General features: G+C 45.7%; 1 protein-coding gene across 1 annotated transcript in view; it reads left to right on the forward strand.

The window, feature by feature from the left end:
* The window catches only part of INSC (INSC spindle orientation adaptor protein), a 136431-nt gene that overhangs the window by 102890 nt on the left and 11445 nt on the right, over positions 1 to 22096 (forward strand). Inside the window, exons 7-8 of the mRNA XM_036877055.2 lie at positions 8363 to 8534; positions 12533 to 12711. Of these exons, the coding sequence (XP_036732950.2) occupies positions 8363 to 8534; positions 12533 to 12711 (351 nt within the window). The remainder of the gene's footprint in view (positions 1 to 8362; positions 8535 to 12532; positions 12712 to 22096) is intronic.

The following is a 22096-nucleotide window of genomic DNA, read 5'->3' on the forward strand; positions in this document are numbered from 1 at the left end:
TTGTTTCCCCAAAATCATGAAGATTGTCTCCTGTATTTTCTTCTAGGAGCTTTACTGTTTCACATTTCACATTTAGGTCTATAATCTATTTCATATTGATTTTTTAAATGGTGTTCAAGGTTCAGTGTTTTCCATGTGATATGCAATTGAGCCAGCACCATTAATCAAAAAGACCAGCTTTTCACTGAATTAAAGTGGCACCTTTGTTGTAAGTAAAGTGATGACCTATGTTTGAATCTGTTTCTGGGTTTTTTTTTCCTATTTCATTAGTCTTTTCGTCCATCCTCATGCTGATATGGGTCCCTGTAGTCTATAATAAATTTTGATATTTGGTAGTATAAATCCCCCAATTTTGTTCTTCTTTAAGATGATCTTGGTAATTCTAAGTTCTTTACATTTCTATGTGCTTTTAGAATCAACTTTATTTGTACTATAACCCCTGCTGAGATTTTGATTGGGATTTCCTTAAGTTTATAAATAAATATTTAGGATAATTGACATCTTAAACAGACTAGAGTGTTCCAATCAATAAATGTAGTATATCTCTACTTACAGACTGTCTTTAATTTCTCTCAGCAGTGTTTTCAGTGTTTAATGTTGACATCTTGCACATCTTTTTAGACTTATTTCTATGTATGTTTTTATGCTGATTTGTTATTTAAAATTTTTTATTTTTGATTTGTTGATAATACATAGAGAATACAACTTTGAATATTGTATCTGTTGACCTTGCTAAATTCACCTATTAATTTTAATAGTATATAGATTCTTTTGGCTTTTACACAGACTTGGATTGTGTACAGATGTGCAATCCATAAATTAGGATGGTTTTGCTTCCCCTTTTTCAGTAATTATACCTTTTTTATTTTTCTTATCTTATTGGATTGGCTATGGCCACCACAAAATATTAAATAGGAGTGATAATAATGGATATCTCTGTCTTGTTACTGATTTCAGGGTAAATGCTTTCAACAGTTCATTCACTATTTCATTAGTAAGTGTGTTATCATTATCATTTTAAGGATTAGCAAACTGAGGCTCATAGAAGGCGATTAACTTGCTCATTTCACCATGAGCAAGGTCAGCAAGTAGCACAGGAGAGTTGAAGGCCAAGGCTTTTCTCACTCCTAAGATTGTGCAGTATCCCCTATCCCTCATGTACCTCTAGAACAGTGGTGCTCAACCCAGGATCTCCATGAGAATTACCTGAGGAGTTGAAAAATACTGATACCAAAACTCCACCCCGGACCAATTAAATCAGAATTTCTGGTGATAAAGCCTGGGCATTAGTATTTTAAAACTTTCCCAGATGATTCTAACCATTGAAAACCAGGCTAAGAGCCATGGATCTAAAGCATTTTTGGTTAAATTCAGATCCTAGCTGTGCCCATTAGTGCTTTGTGGAAGACTTGGTATTTTCACATCAGCACATGCCTAGTAACACTAACCCAAAGGGAAATGAACTTTTTCTTAGTGACCCTTTGATGCCTTCTCATAAGCTCCACTCCTCCTATCCCCAAATGCCTTCAGAACATCTGTTTGACAATTTGCTTTAAGAACAATCATCTACTCAAATTATTTTCTATTTATATCCTTAAGTGATTCAATCCTTGATTTCTCTCCACCTCAGTAACTCACCTCTCTCTACCTCACTGATTTGCCTGCCAGACTGGTTATATAATCCCTTTCATCCATTGTTTCATTTCCTTTTATGTATTAATATTTGTATTCATCCATTTTGACACTTAGTTTTTAATCAAAGATTCTTGTTTGAAATAGCAAAAGAGAATGAGTGGGGTCTAGGGTATATTAATTTGGGAGGTGGATAATATTATCCTCCTGAAGGCCTGTTTTACTTTCTGTAGCTTTCTGTTGGGCTGTCAGCTCTACCGCATCTTCTTCAAACAAGTACCTTATTTTAACCCCTTATGTCCCTCACAGACTTTGTCCTGAACCTCACCCTGATCTGGTTTATATCGTACATTCAGACTGTGCCTGTGGCCCATGGGTTCATTTTTATCACTTGCTGCTTTGCCCTGTCCCTTGACCCACACTTGCCTTTGCTTCCTTGCGCATGCCCCTTGCCTCCCTATCTGACTAGGATTGAATTTTCCCTCTGGCTATACCCTGGGCAAACAAATCTATCCTGTCTGCATCCCTGAGCTGGATTCCAGCTGCTTTGTGGTTGCCACTGGCCTTTTCCTCTCTCCCTCTCTCCCTCCCTCCCTCCCTCCCTTTCTTCCTTCTGCAGATTTTAGGTGTCAGAGTGGAAAGAAAGGCGAAGGAGGAAGTTTGGAGACCAGCACCATTGATATGTGCTGGGCTTTTTATACTAGCCTGTGACCCTTAGGTCTTTGTATAAAAGTCATCACTGATGCTTTTCCAATAATCATCAGGAGAACCTTGCTCATAAATCTGATGTGATGTTGACTGTATGTTTGGGGGTCCTCAACTGTGTGGGTCCCATGCTCCTTCTGCTGCTCCCTGGGAGAAATCTCAGCTCACCGGCTCTCTCCATGTCCATAGTCCAGGTACATGGGCCCCACTGCCTGGGCAATGACCAGGCCAGCCCAGCCTTCCATGCCCTCCCGTGAGGAAACCTTGGCCTTGAGACTAGCCCCATCCCATTCTTTGTAAAAGCTAATTACCTGTAAACATTTCCAGCAGCAGTCTCTGGAGGGATGCAGAAGTGATTAGATTATTCTTTTAGCATCACTGAGTTTATGACTAGGGATGGTGGGTGGTTTAGGGATGGGACTTTCCAAAAATGGGCAGTGTTTGCAGAAGCTCCCTCAGGTGGGGCTACTCCTAGGCCCCCCTGTAGGCTGAGCTGAGCAGCCCCCACTCTCCCAGGCCTCTCACCAGCTTCTCCTTTCACTGGCTTTCCAAAGGTGCCATGGAGGAGGGCACCAGGCAAGGGGTGGGGAGACCAGGATGGGAGTCCAGCCCTGGCGTTAACTGGCTTCATGGCTGCAGCCATCTCTTCCCCTCCCTGGGCCTCTGTTTCCTCATTATTCAGCCCACACTTCATAAAGCAACCACTTTATGCCAAACCTCAAAGAAGATTCAGAGCAGGAGTGCCTGGAGCAGCTTGAATCTAGTGTGGGGATGGCATGTAAACTGATGAGGATGATCCGACACAACGAGCGCTCTGGTGGCAGTAGGACCGAGGGGTGTGGCAGCTGGGACCACAGAGCCCCTCTGTCGGAGGGGGGCAGCAGGTGCATGTTCACAGAGGGACCGTCTTCTCACCTGGGTCAGGGGGGAGTGAGGAGAGCAGACAGGGAAGATGACCACTTCAGCTTTACAGACTGAGATGCCTGTGGTATAGCCAGACAAATTAGTTTTGGAATTAAACAGAAAGAGTGACAGTGGCAGTTTTGAAATGCAGATGTGGCGCTCAGGACAGCAGGTCAGGGCTGCAGGGGTGGGTGTGGGGGTCATCACAGTGAGTCAGTGAGGCCACTTGGGCCTGGGAGCTATTGACTGAGACGGTACCAAGTGGGCTGATGGTTCCAGGCCTGGGGTAAGCCGCTTCAGATGATGCAAAGGGGGATAGGCTAGAAGAGAGCATAATAAGCAGCAGTTAGCTAGAGAGGACATGAGCCCCAAAAGTGGGGTATCACGGAGTTCCAGGAAGGAGAAAGGGCCAAGACGAAGTGAGTTCTCAGCAGGGACAGGGTTACAGGGGCCGAGTAAGGGAAGGACTGAGAGCCTGGACTCTGCACCCAGGTTCCCAAATCCTTGGCAAGCATGTGACCGCTCCCTCTCGCTCTCTCGTCTCCCTCTCAGGTTTTGTTTATGTGTCTGTGTTTGTTCTTTCTTCCGGATTCATCATCTTTCAGTGCCCAGTTCAGTGGGCACACCAGGTGGGTGCTCAGTTAATGTTGGTCGAACCGTAAAGAGAAGGAAGGATCCTAGTACTTTTCTCTCTGTTCCCTTCTGACAGATTATGATTAGTCATTTTATTGGTCCTGGTTAGGAATTGAAACATGAGTCACTCCCTTTTTAAAAGCTCTACTTCTGGGTTGTATGATCTGAAGATGTCCAAACAAATGGGTAAACTTGTGGGCCCCAACCCAAAGGGCTCAGGCTCTCGGGGGGATTTCAGTCCCAGAGGATACTCACTGTGGTCCTCTAGCAGGAAGGTGTGCTAGAGCTCAGCATCCCGAGTCTAGAGATGACCGCAACCCCTGGATGGAGATGAGGGGGAGTGATGGCGCCACCATCTGGCAGGCATTGTACATGCATTATCTTAGTTCTATTATCTGAGGTTGGTATTTTATAGAAAAAGGCTCAAAGTAGATACAAGAATAGCCTAGCTAGTAAAATACAGAGGCAGGGTTCAGACCCAGAGAGGTGTGACTCCAGAGCCTGTGCATGTTCTGATGCTACAAGAATTGGTTCAGGTGCTGGGAAGCCTGGAGCCCAGTTCTGTGGGGTCTTTCAGGGCCTCCCACTGTGATCAGCTGGCTGGGTTGGAGCTGTTGAGATGGTCATGGAAATGGAGATAAGCTGGGGTTGGTGGCAGCTTGCTGGCAGCAGGCTAAGTGGCAGGTCAGCAGCATCAGAGGCAAAGGCCCAGGAAGTTGGCCCCAATAACAACCCACCAACTAAAAAAATGATCAAAACATGTGAACAGGTAATTCATAGAAGAAGAGATCCAAATGGTAACAAAAAAGCAAATGAAACCAAACCAAAGCATATGAAAAAACTCTTAGCTTCATTATGGTAAGTGGAGACATGCACATTAAAATGGAAATTTTACACACCCACCAAACTGCCAAAAACTAAAAATCTGACAGTACTAAATGTTGACATGAATATGGAATTAAGTGAGCTTATACATTGCTGGTGGAAATATAAATGCTACAGCTGTGCTGCAGAACAATTGGGGAACACCAGTAAAATTAAAGATGTGCAGAATATATGTGCTAGTAATGCCACTCCTACATTGAGAACCCTAGAGAAACCAGCATGTGTGCACCAGAAGACATTTAGAAGAATATCTATAGAAGCACTTTATGTTATAGCAAAAACTGGGGAATGACTCAAGTGACCACTGACAGAGGAGGATACATAAGTGAATTGCAATTAATTTATATGATGAAATACCACACAGCAGTTAAAATAAATGGCCCTTAGCCACATGTAATGGCAGGAAGGAGTTTCACAAACATAATGCTTACTGGGGAACCAAGCATATTACTATATACAGTATGATACCATTTATGTCAAGTTCAAAACCTTGTAAAACTAAACAATATACCCTAACTAAGCAAAAAACTAAGCAATAACCCTGTAAAGAAAACAAGGGAATAATAAGCAAAAAATTCAGGGTAGTGGCTTATCCAACTGGAAAAAAAGCAGACATATGAGATCAAGAATGGTGTACAGGGGATTTTCTGTTTTTATTTTTTCCCTTATTTTGGAAAGTCTAGATATTGGGCATATACATATACACATATATGTATGTGGTCATTTGATTATATCTTCTACCTCATAAATTTGCAGTACACATATTCTTTTTTGAAGGGATGATGTATTTCATAATTAATAAGTTACCAAAAAAGATCTGAAACATATAAAACAAATTAGAAGGAAAGTAGGACAGTGGACCATAGCACAGACAGGATACCACAGATACTCTTTTCTGGGAAATTTAAGGGCAGAAAAGGAATCAAGCTAGGGTCAGTGTCACTTTCCTGGGGTCAGGAATCTGTGGAATCCATGTTCCTGAGCTGGCTACTCTCCAAAGCTGCCCTTCCCTCTACTGGCCATTGCTCACCATTGCCCCTCCACCTGCAATGCTGTTCCTCCACCTTTACCTGTCTAAATTGTGTTCTTAAATCTTAGGCCAAGTTTTAATCACTTACACCTATTCCCTATTTACTGAAAGCCTACTATGTGTGAGGCCCAGAGCACTGCAAGTGAACAAGCTGTGGTCCCCAGGCTTGCAGAGTATCCAGAACAGGAGAGACGATAGACAAGGGAGCAGAGAATTGTATCACAGGGGTGCTCCTGCACATTGCTGGTGCCTAAAGTCAACTATAGACCTTGTTCCAAAAGGCAGATCCCAGGCTTCCCCAGAGAGTCCTATGGACTTGGTCTGGGTGGGGGGCCCAGGAATGTGCTTTTAAGAAACCCTGTGGATTTGGTGCATCTGGTCCACAGAGCTCACTTGGAGAAGCCATGTGATCAGTGCTATGATGATAGCAGACGTGCTTGGGTGGGAGCTCTGAGGAGGCCTGCCTCCCCCAGCTGGGATGTTGCCTTTCAGGAGGCCCCCATAGAGCATCCGCATTGGGAATCACATCGTAAAATGGTTATTTGTGGATAAGTCACCTGCCCTGTTGCAGGGGACACCCTGCCCTGGTTCACCTCTGCGGCACATAGTATGTGCTCAGGGAACACGTGCTCAACAGGTCTGCACAGCAGCATCCTGGACTAGAGAGCCTGGCATCCAGGCCTTAGGTGGCACCAGGCTCTCAGGGGCCGTCAACTTCTCTGCCTCTCTGGTGTGTTCAGGTTGGCCCCTCTCCAAGCATGTGATGGGGACTAGGTTTGGGTCTGGTTTTGGTCTGATTAGGGTTCTCACCTCGGTCAGCAATGCAGCCCCATCTGCATTCACGATGAGATTAGGGAGACTGGATGACCGAGACATTCCTCTGGTGGGACCCTGAGCACAGCCGTGGATGGTGCTGGAAGGAGGAAAGGGACAGAGGCCAGACAGGCCTAAGAGGTTCCTCATGTTGGCAATAGGGCTGCTTCCTGTTTCTAGCCCAGAGCAGCCCCCCTGCCTTCCGTGGGCTCAAGGGAACCCCCCTCTCTGAGGCCTCACTCTCTGAGGGCCTGTCAAACAGCTGGCATGAATCCCGGCCTGCCAGGGGCTGCCGGGCTGATGTTTGTTCTCTTTTATTAAGTACTTACAGGTGAGTTTTATTTCAGACAGTTCCCCAGGCTCCTGTTTCCACATTTGTCTCTTTTGAGTCTGAGATTGCCAAAGGCTTTCATAGCTAATGGACCTTACATCTCCCAAGAGCCATTTAAGGGCGGCCCAGCACCTGGTGGTGGTAATTAGTCAAACAAAGCGCAGACTTCTGGAGAGCCACTGGAGCTGAGTGGCAGGAAGTCAGGGTGTAGGGACAGGAGCCCCAGGCCTATGGAGCCCAGGCTTCTCCTTACCTCACCTCACCTCTCTCTGGCTCTTCCCCTACCCCCCACTCCTAGCAGGAGAAGGACTCCTTGGTGCTTGGCAGCAGGGTTGCCAAGCAGGCTGGTGACCTGGGCATCGGAGGGGCTGCAGTAGCACTTCCGAGCTAACTTCGATAAGTTACTGCCCGCCCTGTCCTCCAAAGAGTCTCATCTGTGGACCCCTGATGGAGGCAGAGGTCTGAGCTCAGCTGTCACTTCTGAGGAGGCAGTATAATATTCTGTTCAAAACCATAGGCTCTGAAGCTAGACAATTTGGGTTCAAATCCCAAACCAACTATTTTTAAAGCCTGTGATCTTGAGCAAATCAATAAACCTTCCTGTGTCGGTTTCTTCATCTGTAAAATGGGAATAGTAATAATACTGACCTCAGGGTTATTAGGATGAAATGGTTTAATAACATATGTGCTGCACTTGGAGCAGTAGCTGGCATGTAGTAAGTCCTCAATAAGCAGAAGCTATTATTATGGCAAGAGCAGGTCTGGCCAGAGCGGAACTGGGAAGCTGAACTCACTGGGCATTCATGTCCCACCATGCCCACCATGTTCCTTTCTGGTCGGGCAAAGAGCAAAGTCTCCAGAGAGGCTCTTTCTGTGGGAAAGGATGGTAGGTGAGAAGTTGGGAAAACATTGAGCTCAGCCTACTGCTAACCCAAGGATGGGAGAAGGGAGCCAGTGTTTCTTGAGCATCCCTTTTGGATGTAGCATCACGTGCTTCAAATCTTTACTCCCCCAAAACCCTGTTGGTGGATGAAGATACAGAGTCTCAGAGAGGCTAACTGACTAATACCAAGCCATACAATGCAAGTAAAAGGGAGCCAGGGCTGGAGCTCGGAGGTGCGAGAGTTCTAAGTGACTGTTCTTTCTACTACAATTTGTGGTGGTGAATGACCAGGGTTTGGCCCCTGCATATGTGGCTTGCTGTCTGCTGTCTAAGAAGCCCATGGGAGGTCACTGATTCCTGCTGGAGTCAAAGGAGAGGACTCCAGGTGCCAGACTTTGGGTCATTTTGGGGCTCCACACTGTGCCCTGGACTGTTCTGAGAATCCAAGGCTGGACCCTATAAGGGGGCTTGAGTCTCTGTCTCTTTTTATCATGAGCAGTGGTACTCTCCCAGAATAAACAGGGACCTGCCCTCTCTCCATCTGCAGGTGGATGGTGTGCTGTGCTTGGCTGAGATCCTGACGGATGACAGCCACTCGGAGGCCACGCGGGCTGAGGCTGCAGCTGTGGTGGCCCAGGTCACCTCCCCACACCTGCCCTTTACCCAGCACCTCAGCAGCTTCCTGGAGAGCATGGAGGAGATCGTGACAGCTCTTGTCAGTGAGTCATCTGGGCAGGAGGGGACCACGGGTTGAGGGGGCCTTGTCCCAGTTGTCTTCAGGAAGGGCCAGGAAGGCCTTCCTGCCCCCAACTCACTGAACCCCACATATCTCCTGCATAGATGACCACACTAGCTGAAATCCCACCATTAGTGTCACAGTCAGGCTCACAAAGAGCTCTGTTGTAAAGCCTTCTATTAAAATGCACACAGCTCTCCGAGAAGCTCTTTGAATTGCGGCCAGGTTGGAATGAACTGGCCTTTCGGGATGGAGGCCAGGACAAGCCCCATGGAGGAGAGGGGCCTCAAATGTTGAGGCTCAGGTCCTTGGCCAGAGAGATTCTGATGGGCTTTGTTTCTGAAGTTCTCAGACTGTTGTACCCAACAGATGTGGCAGCAATGATGGGCAAATGACTTCTCAGGAAGCACCAGTCCAACCCAGCTGCTGCCTGCAGCCCCACCGCTGGTCTCACATCCTGCAGTCTTGAAAGCGTTGACTCTTCCAGGTTCCCTGATTCAGACATAGGTACTCTTGGCAGGAGAATCATAGTCTGATATCTAGAATATGCTCTTCCCCCAGCTTTCCCTTGTAAAACTGCAGAAACAGACTGGTCTGGATAAAATCTTCAGGAAATTTTGTTTGCAATCCATGTCCTTTCTTTTATAAGTGCTGGTGGTGATCTGTGTTTCTGCTTCTATCCTTATCTCTGTCACTGTCTCTATGTTCATATCTTACTGCAACTGAATGAAAATTAATTTCTTCAGAGAATTTGGGGTTAGCTCTTAGAGTCATCAAGTCAGGGCTAAGAATATCTAGAATGGCACAAATTTATGGGCAGCATAGAACACTGGACTAGGAGTCAAGGCACTCAGGTTTACATTTTTATCTTTTCATTCATCCAGTCAACAAAGACTTATTGACCTGCAACCCTGGACAAGTACTGGCTGAGATGCTGCCCTTCACTTGCCATGTCACATTGGAAAGCTTACTTTACAATTTTTCTAGCATATAAAATGGACAGTTGCAATCTTCTCCCAAGGATTCTTCCAGCTGTAGAGTTTTAAGATCTGCAAGTAATTTGCACATAAGAAACATCAGTTAAGTTGACTTTCTGGCTGATTCTAGTCACTGGGACACTGGCACCCATAGTCCAGGCTGGGATAAATCAATTTGCCAACATCCACATTTATTCAAAGTTTAGAAAACATAGAAGCTGAAGTTAAAAGTCTTGGCTGGAGGGAACTCAAGAGACTGTAAAGTTCAATTCCCACTCAAAAGGAGAAGCTCAGGCCAAGAGAGGTTGAGGAACTTTCTCAAGGCAATATAACAGTGTTAGGATTCACTCAGGCCAGGAGTCTCATACTCAATCATCCACAGAAGCCAGGCAGGAAACAAATGAATTGAAGAGGGCCAGATGAAGAAGAAAATCAGGAGGTGTGAATTCTGTATGGAATTGAAAATCATGTGCACTGGCTGAGGAAGGACAGTCATGGATAAGCTCCAGCTGATCATCGCCATTCAGGAAAGCCCAGTTTTTAAAGATAAGACAAATATCCTAAGTTTCATAGAAAACCTCCTAATTTACAAATGGTAGCAAATAATACAATAAATAAACATATCCAAATATATATAGTCCAAACAACCTTTCATGATTGCCATACATCCATTCCACTTCTTTGCCTGGGCGGGATTTCCCCCTGGAAATGAGGAGCCTGCCTCTTTCTTTCCCCTGATGAAGGTGCACTGTGGAGATGCTCTGAGAGTCAGCAGTTGGTGTATCTTCTGGGCAGCGTGCCAGGGCTCTGTTCTTTGGTGGGAAATAGTCCTCCAATTTCTTGCTATTCCCTGGAAACATTTATAAATGAGTCATTGGAATTCTCAATTTAATCTTCCTAACACATTCCAGGTGATGCAGACTGTCATTCAAATAAGTGTGCACCAAAATTAAAAGGCACTTAGATGGTTGTGTTAATAATCGCTGCCTCAGAGGCAATGGCGACTGCATAAGAATGAGGGTGGGTGTTTGGACCTGGTAGAAATCTTATAGCAAAGTGGGCTGTTGAGTCCTTGGATGTGAGGAAGTTTGTCTGGAAAGGGTTGGCTGTCCACAGTGGTTCCCCCAAAATCAGAGGATAGGGCAGTCATTGGAAAAGGGAAATCATAACATTCTTAATTCTTTGTTCTAATCCATTGTCCCAGCCCTGGATGATTAGATCAAGATCCTGAGTTGTTTAGTTTGTCATAGCTAGGCTGGGGTGAGCAGTGCTGCCCAGAGGCAGACATCACCCCCCTGATAGAACTGAAACCTAACTGCAGGAGCAGCACCAGGAATGAGCCAGAGGCTGAGGGACGAGAAGCAGCCTGGAGTACAGACAGACCTGGGTTTGATTCTAGGCCCTAACGATTTCCAATAGTCCTCAGTTCCATAAATTTGGGAAAATCAGTTAATATTTGAATCCTCAGTTCCTTCAACTGTGAAATTGTGATAAAAATATTTGGTTGTTGTGAGCATGGAATGATTTAATGAGACTTAAAAAAGTACAGCAATGCCTTATACAGAGCAAACAATTAAATGGGAGCTGCTGATACAACTGGCTTCTCTGAGTCTCGGCTTCTATATCTGTAAATGCAGGCAACTATTTTCTACTTTAAGGGCACTCAGAATTTAATGGCAGAGAGCACTGCAGATGGTTCAACTAATATTATTTTCTGTCCCTTTACAGTTAAGGACCAGAAATTGCATTCACTGGAAGGTGCCAAGAGGGGCCAATTTCAGTATCAGATTCTGGAAGTATAGGTTGTTTGTAGGGAAGCAAAAGCAAGATTCAGGATTGAACAGAGCTCAGCTCTTCCTCCTGGACTCCCTCCCTTGGGGCTAATTTTCCTGGAGTCTGGCTTCTCTTCCTGTGTTCTCATAGAGGTGTTACCAGTGAGAAAGGGCCTGGACCCAGGAAGCACCTTGACTGATGCTCAAGGTGGATCTGGCGGTGAGAAGTCAGGTCCATGGGGATGGGTAGGCAGAACCATGCACAGAGTGCTTTGGTGCCTCTTCCTGAGGCAGGTTCCATTCTGGATCAAGTGGAGCCCATGGGGAATTGTTAGGTGGTGAAGTGATACAGGGCTTGGGAATGGTCCTCTTATCCTTAAAGACCCAACAAACCCAATTACAGATAGTCAGTGGGGGAATCTGGTTAGGTCTGGGTTATGGACACTAGAAACAGAGAGAAAAAGCCTGACATTCAGGGGCTTGGTATTAGACTTTATGTAACCAGGTGACCCTTATCCTGGGACCAAAAGGCAATATTGAAGCTCTGCTGATGGCAGCTGGAGAGGTAGATTGTTTGTTTTAATTTGACCTCTTTCTCAAGGCAAATTCAGCAGCAATCTAGTGCATATTACTAGAGACACAAATGGACCAGGAGTTCTTTCCTACCTCAGGGCCTTTGTATATGCTGTTCCTTTGAACTGGACCATGCTCTTCCCTCAAATATTGTCATGATTGCCCCACTTTCCCTTTAAGGTCTCACCTTTCACATTCTTAAGGAGACCTTCCTTATGCACCCCATGGAGCCTCTAGTTATTCTCTGTCTTAGCATTTTCTTCTTTGCATTTATTAGAATTCCTAGTTATTTATATTGATTTTTTAAAAGCTCATTTTCTCTTGCCACTACTAGGGTGTAAGCTTAATAGGGGCAGAGACCTGATCTGTTTTGTTCACCACACCATCCCAAGATACCAGTGGTGCCTGAACACAGTGTTCCTCACTAAACACTTGTTGGATGAAGGAGTGAATAAAGTCACATACCAGAATTCAAATCCCAGCTCTGCCACTTGTGTAGACAGATAAAATTTCCTCTTTAGTAACTACTTTACTTATTTGCAAATGATTATCCTAACACCTGCCCAGATTTTCTCCCAGAGCTATTGTGGGAACCAAAGGAGGTAAATGATATGAAAGCACTTGGCAGTGAAGCCGTTTTCTCCCTCTTCACCACCCAGAACTGTGCCAAGAGGCCTCATCTGGGGAAGTCTTCCTGCTGGCCTCTGCAGCCCTTGCCAACATCACCTTCTTTGACACAATGGCTTGCGAGATGCTCCTGCAGCTGAATGCCATCCGCGTCCTCCTGGAAGCCTGCAGCGACAAGCAGAGGGTGGACACGCCTTACACCCGGGACCAGGTGAGAGGCTCAAGAGGTACCAGGAACAGGGCCTGTAGCTATGAAGACACAGGCCATGAGGCCAGGGCTTAGGTGCCAGGGGAGATGGAGATGATGTGACTTGGTGGCACAGCCAGTCCTGTTGGGCCCAGGCACCTGCAGCAAGGGAAAGGGCACTGTGTTCAGCAGGCCTCATTGCACTTGGAGTCTCTACTCTTCCTCCTTTCCCCTCCCAACCACTATAGGGCCTTTCTTTATCTCTGTTCATACCTGTCTGTCCTAGAAGGCACAGACACCATGGGAAGGTCCCCAAACCTCCTCTGAGGGTCTGTGTCCATCTTGTTGGTGCCTGTCTGACATTGAACATCCAGTTGAGTTTCTTCCCTTCTCTGCCTCTGTAGACAGAGGCCTGGAGCAGAGCCTCTCTTTGGAGCTTCAACCTGTCTACCAGTCTCAATGGTTTTGTATATTTGAACTCCGTACAAAGTTGTGTTTTGGGAAAAAGGATTTCACTGCTCCAAGTGTTTGGAAACATTGGATGAGAGGGTTTTGAAGGGCCTTTGAGATCTAAGGTTATGAAATTCTATTCTGTGCCCCCACTGCCATATCCAGCCTCCCATTTTACCCACCAAAGCAGGGGTGGTTGGTTGCCCAGGTGGGTTTTAGGTCTCTAAATTCCACCAGGTGTCTAAGCTCTAAATTAGGTGACCCCCCCCACCAACTCCAACTGAGCCCATTCCTGTCTGCCTGTTGGCCCCCAATCTCTACCCGTTTCTTCCTGCTTCCTCACCTGGTTGAAGCTGCCTCAGCTTCCCATTCTAGCTCCCACCCCAGAAACTCCTGGAAAGGCTTCTCTGATAGCTCCAGATCTCTGGAATCACCTCCTTTTCTTGGAGGCCATACCTTGCAGTGCTCTGTTGGATTTTCTAATGAACTTTATTTCTTCCTAGTAATTACATGTCAGTTTTACCCCTTGAGGGCATGGCCAGTGTTCTATAGTTCCCCAGGATTTCTTAAGGCCTCTAGTCAGGAGCTGGCATTGATGCCGATGTTCTCTAAGTGCTTGTTAGGGTCTGAAAGGAAAGAAACAGGATGCTGTTGCATTAGTTCTTCCTTATTTTTAGAATCCCTAACCATAGCAGTTCCCATTTGGAGAGAATTATCTAGTATATGAGCATTTGCTTATGAGGGTTCTAGTAACACAATGAGGCTGGTAATATCTGCCCCATTTTATAGATGAGATTATTGAGTATCAAGAGGGTATCCTCCAAATTATATGGCTGGCAAGTGGCTAGCCAGCTTAAATCCTGGCCTGACTGAGAGCTTGGACTTCATCTCTCATCTGCTGCCATCTCTGAAAGTGAAGTGGAGGTAGTGGAGCTGTGGGTCAGCGAGGCTGCGTGTTGATCCTGTCCGGGATTGACACTCACCAACTGGGTGACTTTGGAAGTCTTGGTTGTTGGTTTTCTCATCTACTAACTGGGTTGCTCTTGCAAGGTCATTGCAAGGGTGAGTGAGAGAATACATGTAAAGGAGCTGACACAACACTTTGTCCTTATTAAGTCCTTAATAAGTGATGAATATCATTATTTTTCAAATGTGGTATTCCAAGGAAGGGCACAGATAGTGAATTTTCCAAAATCCTCAACCTGGCCTTTCAAGCTGTGCATGATATGCTTCCAGAGCTCTCCTCCCATCTCAACTCCCTCTTAGAGTTGGACAAGCCCCTGTGGAGACAGGGTGTGGCAGTACAGATAGAGTGGTTGCTCACTGGGCTGGCCATTGGCCCCCTTGGCCTGAGGGGCCATGCCCAGGGCATTGCAGTCATAGCCCCTGGACATGGGAATGGGCTGGGGGCCTTCCTGCATGATCTGCCCTGCTTCTCCTCTTCTTCAGCAGACACCCTCAGTTGCTTTTAGGTCCTTTCACCTTCAAGTGCCTCTCCTGTAGCCAACTCTGGTCATTTCATACAAGATCCACTAGTGAGGCAGTAAGAACAGAGATTTTGGGGTCAGATGACCTGTGTTCAAAGCTTCTCTGCTGTTAATAATCATGTAACTTGGGTATGTCACTCAGGGCCTCACTTTTCTCATCTGTGAATGGGGTTGAATAATAGATATTTCAAAGTTGAAATAATAACATAAACTAATGAATGCAAATTCTTGGTATAGTCCCTGGCACATAGAAACTATTAAATAAGTGGAAGCCACCACCACCAATGTTATTATTATTATTGTCCTTGGAAAGTGGGGCACACAGGCCTGAATAGGGAATGTCCAGAGTAGAATTTTCTTGTCTGTAAAATGAGCATGAGCTCTTCCAGCTCAGGTATCCTGTGGCTCTGTGTGCAGAGACCCTTCTTTCACCATGAGGAGTGACTGGCACCCTTCTTGAAACCTCACTGATTCCTAGGGAGGAAGGGGCTCGGGGTGGGGAGAGAATGTGGTCAAGCTCATTCTATGCAGATGGAAGTTTCTTCTGAATCTGGAGTCAGGAGTTTTCCTGCCACGCCCACCCCCTTGCCTCTTCCTTCTCTAATCCCCATCCGCCTGCCCCCTACCCGGATCCCTCCCACCCATCCAGTCTGAGCAGGCGCTCCTCTCCCACTAACCCCATGTCGGCTTCACCTTCTGCCCTGACTCCTGAGCAACCACTTAGCTAGTGAGAGCACAGCCATTAAAGGAACAAGGGGCTCTTTCCTGTATCCAGGGGAGGATTAAGGTGATCAGAGGGCTTTCTGTGATGAAGACAAAGAAGATGAATTAGACTCTGAAGTGCTCACCGCCCCCTGAAACACTTAGGAGATTAAATGCCCGTGAGGTTTCCGGTAATGCATGTACCAATGACGTCAGTGCTGTGTGAGCCTCCTGGTCTTGGATCTATACTTCGTCCAACTCTGCGCATCTCGGTGAAAACCTCTCCATCACCCAGCAAGCTGGGTCTACTTAACTTGTCTGGCAGGAGCATCGATGGCCAGGCCTATCCTGTAGCCACCCTCGGCCTGTAGACAGGGGTGAGGGCCATCTTGGCTTGGGGTCTTCAGTCTCCCTCTGCTAACTAGGGAAACTGGGGTGGCCAGGCAACCAGATGAACTCCGGGCCTTACACGCTATCTGTGTGGCCTGTGTTTTCATCCCCAGGAGTGATTTTCTAGGGGTCATGCTGCCCAGGAAATCAGCTACAGGCATGACATAGGCTGGTGGGAAAGGGGCTACCTCCCTTCCACCCTGCTCTTCCAGCAGTGACCACCTAGGCTTGAAAGGACCTGGTTATCTTGTTTAGCCCATAAGAGAAACTTTCACTGAGCATGGCTTTTTGTGGCTTTCAGAAATTGTTTTCCCAGAAGCCCATGGAGAGTGCTGGCATATGCTTCCCATGACAGCACATCGTCTGCTGGCATTTTAGAATGTCCAGGTCGTGTAGCATTTCTGAGACCTCACTGTGAATACCATTTTTAGGAGTTCCTTTATCAAAAATGCCAGTTACTGGGATTAAAATTTTGACTCACATCAACGTCACAAAAGCCCCTATAGTTTAGAAAGTCTGGATATACATGTATACCATGCATGACATAGTGGAAGCAGTACAGGCTTTGGATTCAGAGAGACCTGAGTTCAAATTCTAACTCTGCCATTTCCTAGCTCTGTGACCCTAGACAAATCACTTAACTTCTCTGAGTCTTAATTTTCTCATTTGTGGAAGGGGGCTAATACTATTTCCTCCCTCCCCTTGTCATTATGATGATTGTAATGCTCATATGTTAGTTAGAACCAAAGTGGGTACTCCATAATGAATGGGGCAGGAGTCTCTGACAGAGCCAGGGATTAAGATGAGTTCAGACAGGGAATGTTAGCTTAGGGGCAGAAAGGAAATATAGTTAATGTGGTGGTGATTGTAGTGTGGTGTGAGTCAATGAGTGTATTGTTTCAGTCTCTTATGTAGGTATATGCAAGTTGTGTGCATGTGTACATGTGTGTGCCAGGGTTGATAAGGACTGTAAGCCACTCAAAGGAGTAAACATGCTAATTTGCATATGAATACATATGCATGTCTTCCTGTCTGGAGAGGCTTGGAGGAACCAGAATCACAATACCCAGTCCAGATCTGCTCCCAAGCCCTCTCCTTACAGAGTCCAGGGAAAACTAAGCAGGAGACTGGTCAGGCGTTTCCATGCTCCCTAACACTGGAGACCTCACATCTCAACCTCCATGTGATTCCCAGGGACAGTCTGTGGCCTAGTGCACCAACAGGGTGGGACCTACATTCAAGGCAGTTTTACAGCTCTTGTGGCTCTCTCTGCTAGGCCCAAGTCCCAGGCTTCCAGTCTCACCTCTTCAGTAGTGAGGAGAAAAGCAGGCCTCAAATGAGAAGACTGGAGTGAGGTCAGACAGGGAAACGGGACAAGGGTCATGCCACTGTAAAATCTACTTAGCCTGCGAAAAAGACCCATTTTGCTCTTTAACTTAATCTATAGACTTTTCTTCCTCTTTTTCCCTCCCCTTAATCATTTAAGTAACTTTGTAACCAGGACAGGAGATAAACCTCCAAAGTGTAAATAAACCTATGTGGATAAAGAATGCCACAATCTGGACCAACACAATCACCTAAATAACCTTATTCCTAAAACAAAATTTCAAGGAAATTATTACTCACCTGTATACATCATGCCTTATGCTGACCCCTACCCAAAAGACCCCAAAGGGCCTTAAAGGCCAAACCCCAGACCTTTAAGTGTGCCTTCTCTCTGAGGTTGCCTGCACTCCCTTTTCTTCGAGGGTATACTTTTTAAGTAAAGCCTTCTCACTGCTCAACTTCGTGTTTTGTCTCTGTGCTTTTGCAGTGGTAAGTATCTTTGTCACTTTACTATTTCATTCTATTTTCCAGACTTAAGCACAAGTGTTCACTCTGCCTCTCTTCTACTCCAGATAAGCAGGAAGGGGCTACTGAGAGCTCTGATTTGGGCTTGCAAGTTCCCATGGCCTGGGTGATCCAGACAGGACTGTGGCTGTACAATCATGCTCTTTAGTAGCCTGCCTGAAAATTTCCTTTCTTTGCCTTTGGGCAGTTCTCATAATATAGTCTCACTCCATCCAGTGCTCTGCAGCTCCCCCAAATCCTGAGGTGGTAGGCTTAGTTCCTGTGCTGTGCAGATCTAAGTGGACACTGGATGCCAGGTGACCCTGGTTTTAGGAGTTGGCAAGAGATCTTCCCTGTGCCAAGCAGGAGTTCAGTGAACTTCCCTCCCTCTGCTCTTCCCTACTCTCTGCTGCTTGCAAGGCAGCTGCCATTCTCTGCTTCTTTTGCTTTAATGAATTCCTTCCTTACCCACACTCTTCTACCTGCTCAAGAATTCTTTCTTGTCCAGAATCAAGAGCCCTCCCCTGTCCAGTTTGAGGTTTCACTTGGGGTGCAGGGAGAGACCTCCCCAGATGCAGCTACCTGGCAACACAAGCACCAGAACAGGAGCGGTGTGTTGTCTCATAGCCCAGGCAGGTGCCCTCCTAGTCTCTGTGCCTGCTCAGCTCTCAGCTCCTGGGCCCCTGACCATGCAGATCAGAAAGAGAGAGAGGCTCAGTGAAAAGAAAAAGAGAAGGAGAGGGCTGGACCTCCTGGAGCTCCCTGCATTGAGGCCTTGGGGAAGAAAATGCATTCAAAGAAAACATACCCTTTCTCCCTCTGACCCCTTCATTCTTCAGACCAATGTCCTCATCTTGATTTTTTCCTGCTTTAGTAGAAGAAGTGGTATGAAGGAAAGACAGAAGGATAGAGAAGCACTGGGCTTCCCCTAGAAGGGATTTTCTTGGCTGGCTTCAGGGCTGTGGGTGACAATGTTGTTATAGCTTTTGGAGAGTTACTGTGGTGATAATAGAAATCTAAGTATTCCGTCTAGCAATTAAAGTATAATTCTAATTATAATCATATGAATTGTTGGCCTTTTTGTCTTAATGACTGCACAGCATAAAAGCAATCATAACTTTTTATTATTACCTGTCACATTTTCTGTGTTGTAAGTTCTATCAGATCAGAGCACCTGCCTCTGTTTGGGTGGCCTGGGTAACCCTCATTTGTCCTTTATGTAACGTGGTCTTCAGTGTTAGTTTACAGAAGAGCCAATGAAAGGGACACAGGCAAAATAAGAGTGAGAACACAGGTAGACATTGCTGAGGATGTTGGACAGGCCTGGGTCACACCATGGGATCAAGGGTTGTGGTCTAGGATTCCCCGATCAGATCACCTGCCCTGGGCCAGTGCAGAGCAAACCTTCTCCTCTGCATGTGTGCTGACATCAAAAGGCTTTGATAGCCTCCTTCTCTGTGCACAAAGGCATCTCTCCTTAAATCAGCGACACGGGAAGACCCCTGCTGTTCTGGTTCAATTTGCTACACACCTCACTTTCCTTAAGGTGGTCAGTCAACCCTTGGGAGGCCAAAGGAAAAATGATTTCAGAATGGCACAGAAAGTAGTAAGCACAAAGTTTGTTGGGTTCTCTGCTGGGAAGGGCTCCTCCTGCTGGGATCTTGCCTCCCTTGGGGAATGATCTCACATTAGCTACATCTTTGGCAACACTGGGTATGACATCAACTTCTACTCCTTGACATAATCTTTCAAGGTCTATGTATTTTCAAGCTGTTTCCCAGAGGTAAGCAATACTCATTATATTTAACGAATGTTCTGAGGTGCTTGATAAAACATTAACTCACTTAATGCTCATAAGTATTATGCATTATCTTAAATTTATCTCCTATTTTAGGCCAAATAATGCCTCCCACAGAAATGCCCACATTCTAATCCCCAAAACCTGTGAATATGCTACAGCACATGGCCAAAGGGATTTTGCAGGTGTGATTAAATTAAGGATCTGGATATAGGAGTATTATCCTGGATTATCTATGTGACTCCAATGTAACCACAAGGGTTCTTATGAGAAGGAGGCAGAAGGGTCAAAGTCAGAAAATGAGATCTAATTGGGATAACAGAGGTCAGAGTGCTGTGGTGCCAAGAGCCAAGCAGTGCAAACAGCCTCTGGAAACCAGAAAAGGTAAGGCCGGGAATTCTCCCCTAGAGCCTCCAGAAGCCGTGCAGCTCTGTCAACACCTTGATTTTAGCTCCGTGAGACCCTCGTCTGGCTCTGACCACCAGAACTCCAAGATAAAATTACAGTGTTTTAAGCCACTAAGTTTATGGTAATTTATTATGGCAGTAATAGAAAACTTCCACACCTTCATTAACTAAGGCATTGAAAGGTTAAGTAACATGACCAAGATTAAATGGAAAATAAATAGAGCCAAGATTTGAAATTAAACTGATTCATGCTCTTAGCTACTACACTATACTGCCTTTCACCTAGGACCTCTCTTGAGGCCCATGTCCTGTTTTCACCAAATAACCTGCAGAGGGAATAACGCCCTTTCAGGAGGATTAGGACTTAATTGAAAATCATCAGACAGGACTGAATTAGCCTGGACAGGGGAAAACTGCCTGGATCCTACAGTGTTGTTATCGTGCATTCAATGAGGTAAACCAGTTGTCCCTAAACTCCCAGCTTGTCCCTAAAATCCTGAGCTTAACTGTGAGGAGAAACTTTGATCCCCTTGCTCTCTACATCACACGCATACAAGGATGTTTCAAAAGGGGGCTCGAAACAGGGCATAATTGGCATTTATTCAAATTGTGCTTAATTGAATACTTCATCTGAACCTCAGAAAACCACATGGGGTACAGGTTCTGCAAAGAGGAAGTAATTTTCATTAACAGGATCTAAATTAGTCTGACACAAAGACCTACCTGTGCCTCAGATAGCTAATAATTGCCATGTAATGAACCTGATGCTGCAGACAAAGGTTTCCTTCTCCTTTTTTTATTTTGCCCTCCCTCCCTCCCTCCCTTTTGGATGTGTCAAGCAAGTGTCTTTATTCAGAGGCTGGGATAGTGATGGTTGGGGTTTAGTGGCCCCTGTGTCCTAGGAGCAGAGTCCATACTCCCTGCTACTGTAACAGTCCAGAGACAGCCAGATGAACTGTGATCTGACACAGATTTGGCCCTGTGTCTCCTTCCTTACAAGACTTTGCACACTTTATGCTTCTTGGGGGAACCTTCCATTTAACTGCATCTTCAGCCCATATTTTCCCTCTAATTCCTTCCATTCTACCCACAAATACTCACAATCTTAAAAGAGGGAAAAAGAGCTTTCTAAGGACTAAACCTCCTTTAATCCCATTGTCTTTTTAAAATGCAAATAGGAGCAGGTCACCCCCTTCATAAAACCTCTGCTGGGGCACAGCTGCTCTCAGAATAAAGCTTCTGGCATACCCTTCTGTCCTTCCTAGGCAACCCACCTCAGTCACGCTTACTCGGCCAGGCCCCAAGGTCGGAGCCGGCAGGGGCTGACGCACGTGGATGCCGCAGCAGCCTGAGAAAGCACATGCCAACACGTGTTTGATGAGAAAGGTGGGGGAGATAGATATACTATTAATATGGCAAACTTTTTCTTTCTGATTAAAAGACTTGTTATATGTATTTATCATCCAGAGTGATATTCCAATATCGAACCAATTAAAATCTAGATAGTACTCTTTCTTGGTAAACACATTACTACGCATTATTCCAGTTTCACCATTCAAGCTGCCTGAACTGTCCACAGGCGACTGCCAGCTGCTGCCTCAGAGGTGGGAGCACGGCGTCCGGTGAGAACTGGGCCACGGGCTTTGAAGGAGCCCTTTAAGGGAGAGAGGCCTGCACCAATGAGAAGTGCTTATTACTTTTATTAATTATTTTAATTACAAAGTGTGTTGTGTTCTCTGCTGGAGAGGGCTCCTCCTGCCCTGGGATCTTGCCTCCTGTTGGGAATGATCTCACATTAGCCACATCTTTGGCAATTCCATTGGTTAGTACTTAAAAATTTTATTTAAAAAATCAATTTATTATTTATTTAAGTTTAATTTATAATTTTATTAAATAATAAATTTTATTTATTTTAATTGCTGCTATAACAAATTACCATAAACTTAGTGGCTTAAAGCATCACAACTTTATCTTGGAGTTCTGGTGGTCAGAGCCCTAAGAGGGTCTCACGGAGCTAAAATCAAGGTGTTGACAGAGCTGCGTGGCTTCTGGAAGCTCTAGGGGAGAATCCCCGGCCTTGCCTTTTCTGGTTTCCAGAGGCTGTTTGCACTGCTTGGCTCTTGGCATCACATCACTCTGACCTCTGTTTCCCCGATTAGATCTCATTTTCTGACTTTGACCCTTCTGCCTCCTTCTCATAAGAACCCTTGTGGTTACTTTGGACCCACAATATCCAGGATTATCTCATAGATAATATCCAGATCCTTAACTTAATCACACTGCAAAAGCCCTTTGAGATTTTTTTGAGAGTGCTGTCTACTTTCATGGAAGTAGGTGGATTTTCA

The sequence above is a fragment of the Manis pentadactyla genome, chromosome 9, assembly GCF_030020395.1.
Source record: "Manis pentadactyla isolate mManPen7 chromosome 9, mManPen7.hap1, whole genome shotgun sequence".
In the NCBI taxonomy this organism is placed as follows: domain Eukaryota; kingdom Metazoa; phylum Chordata; class Mammalia; order Pholidota; family Manidae; genus Manis; species Manis pentadactyla.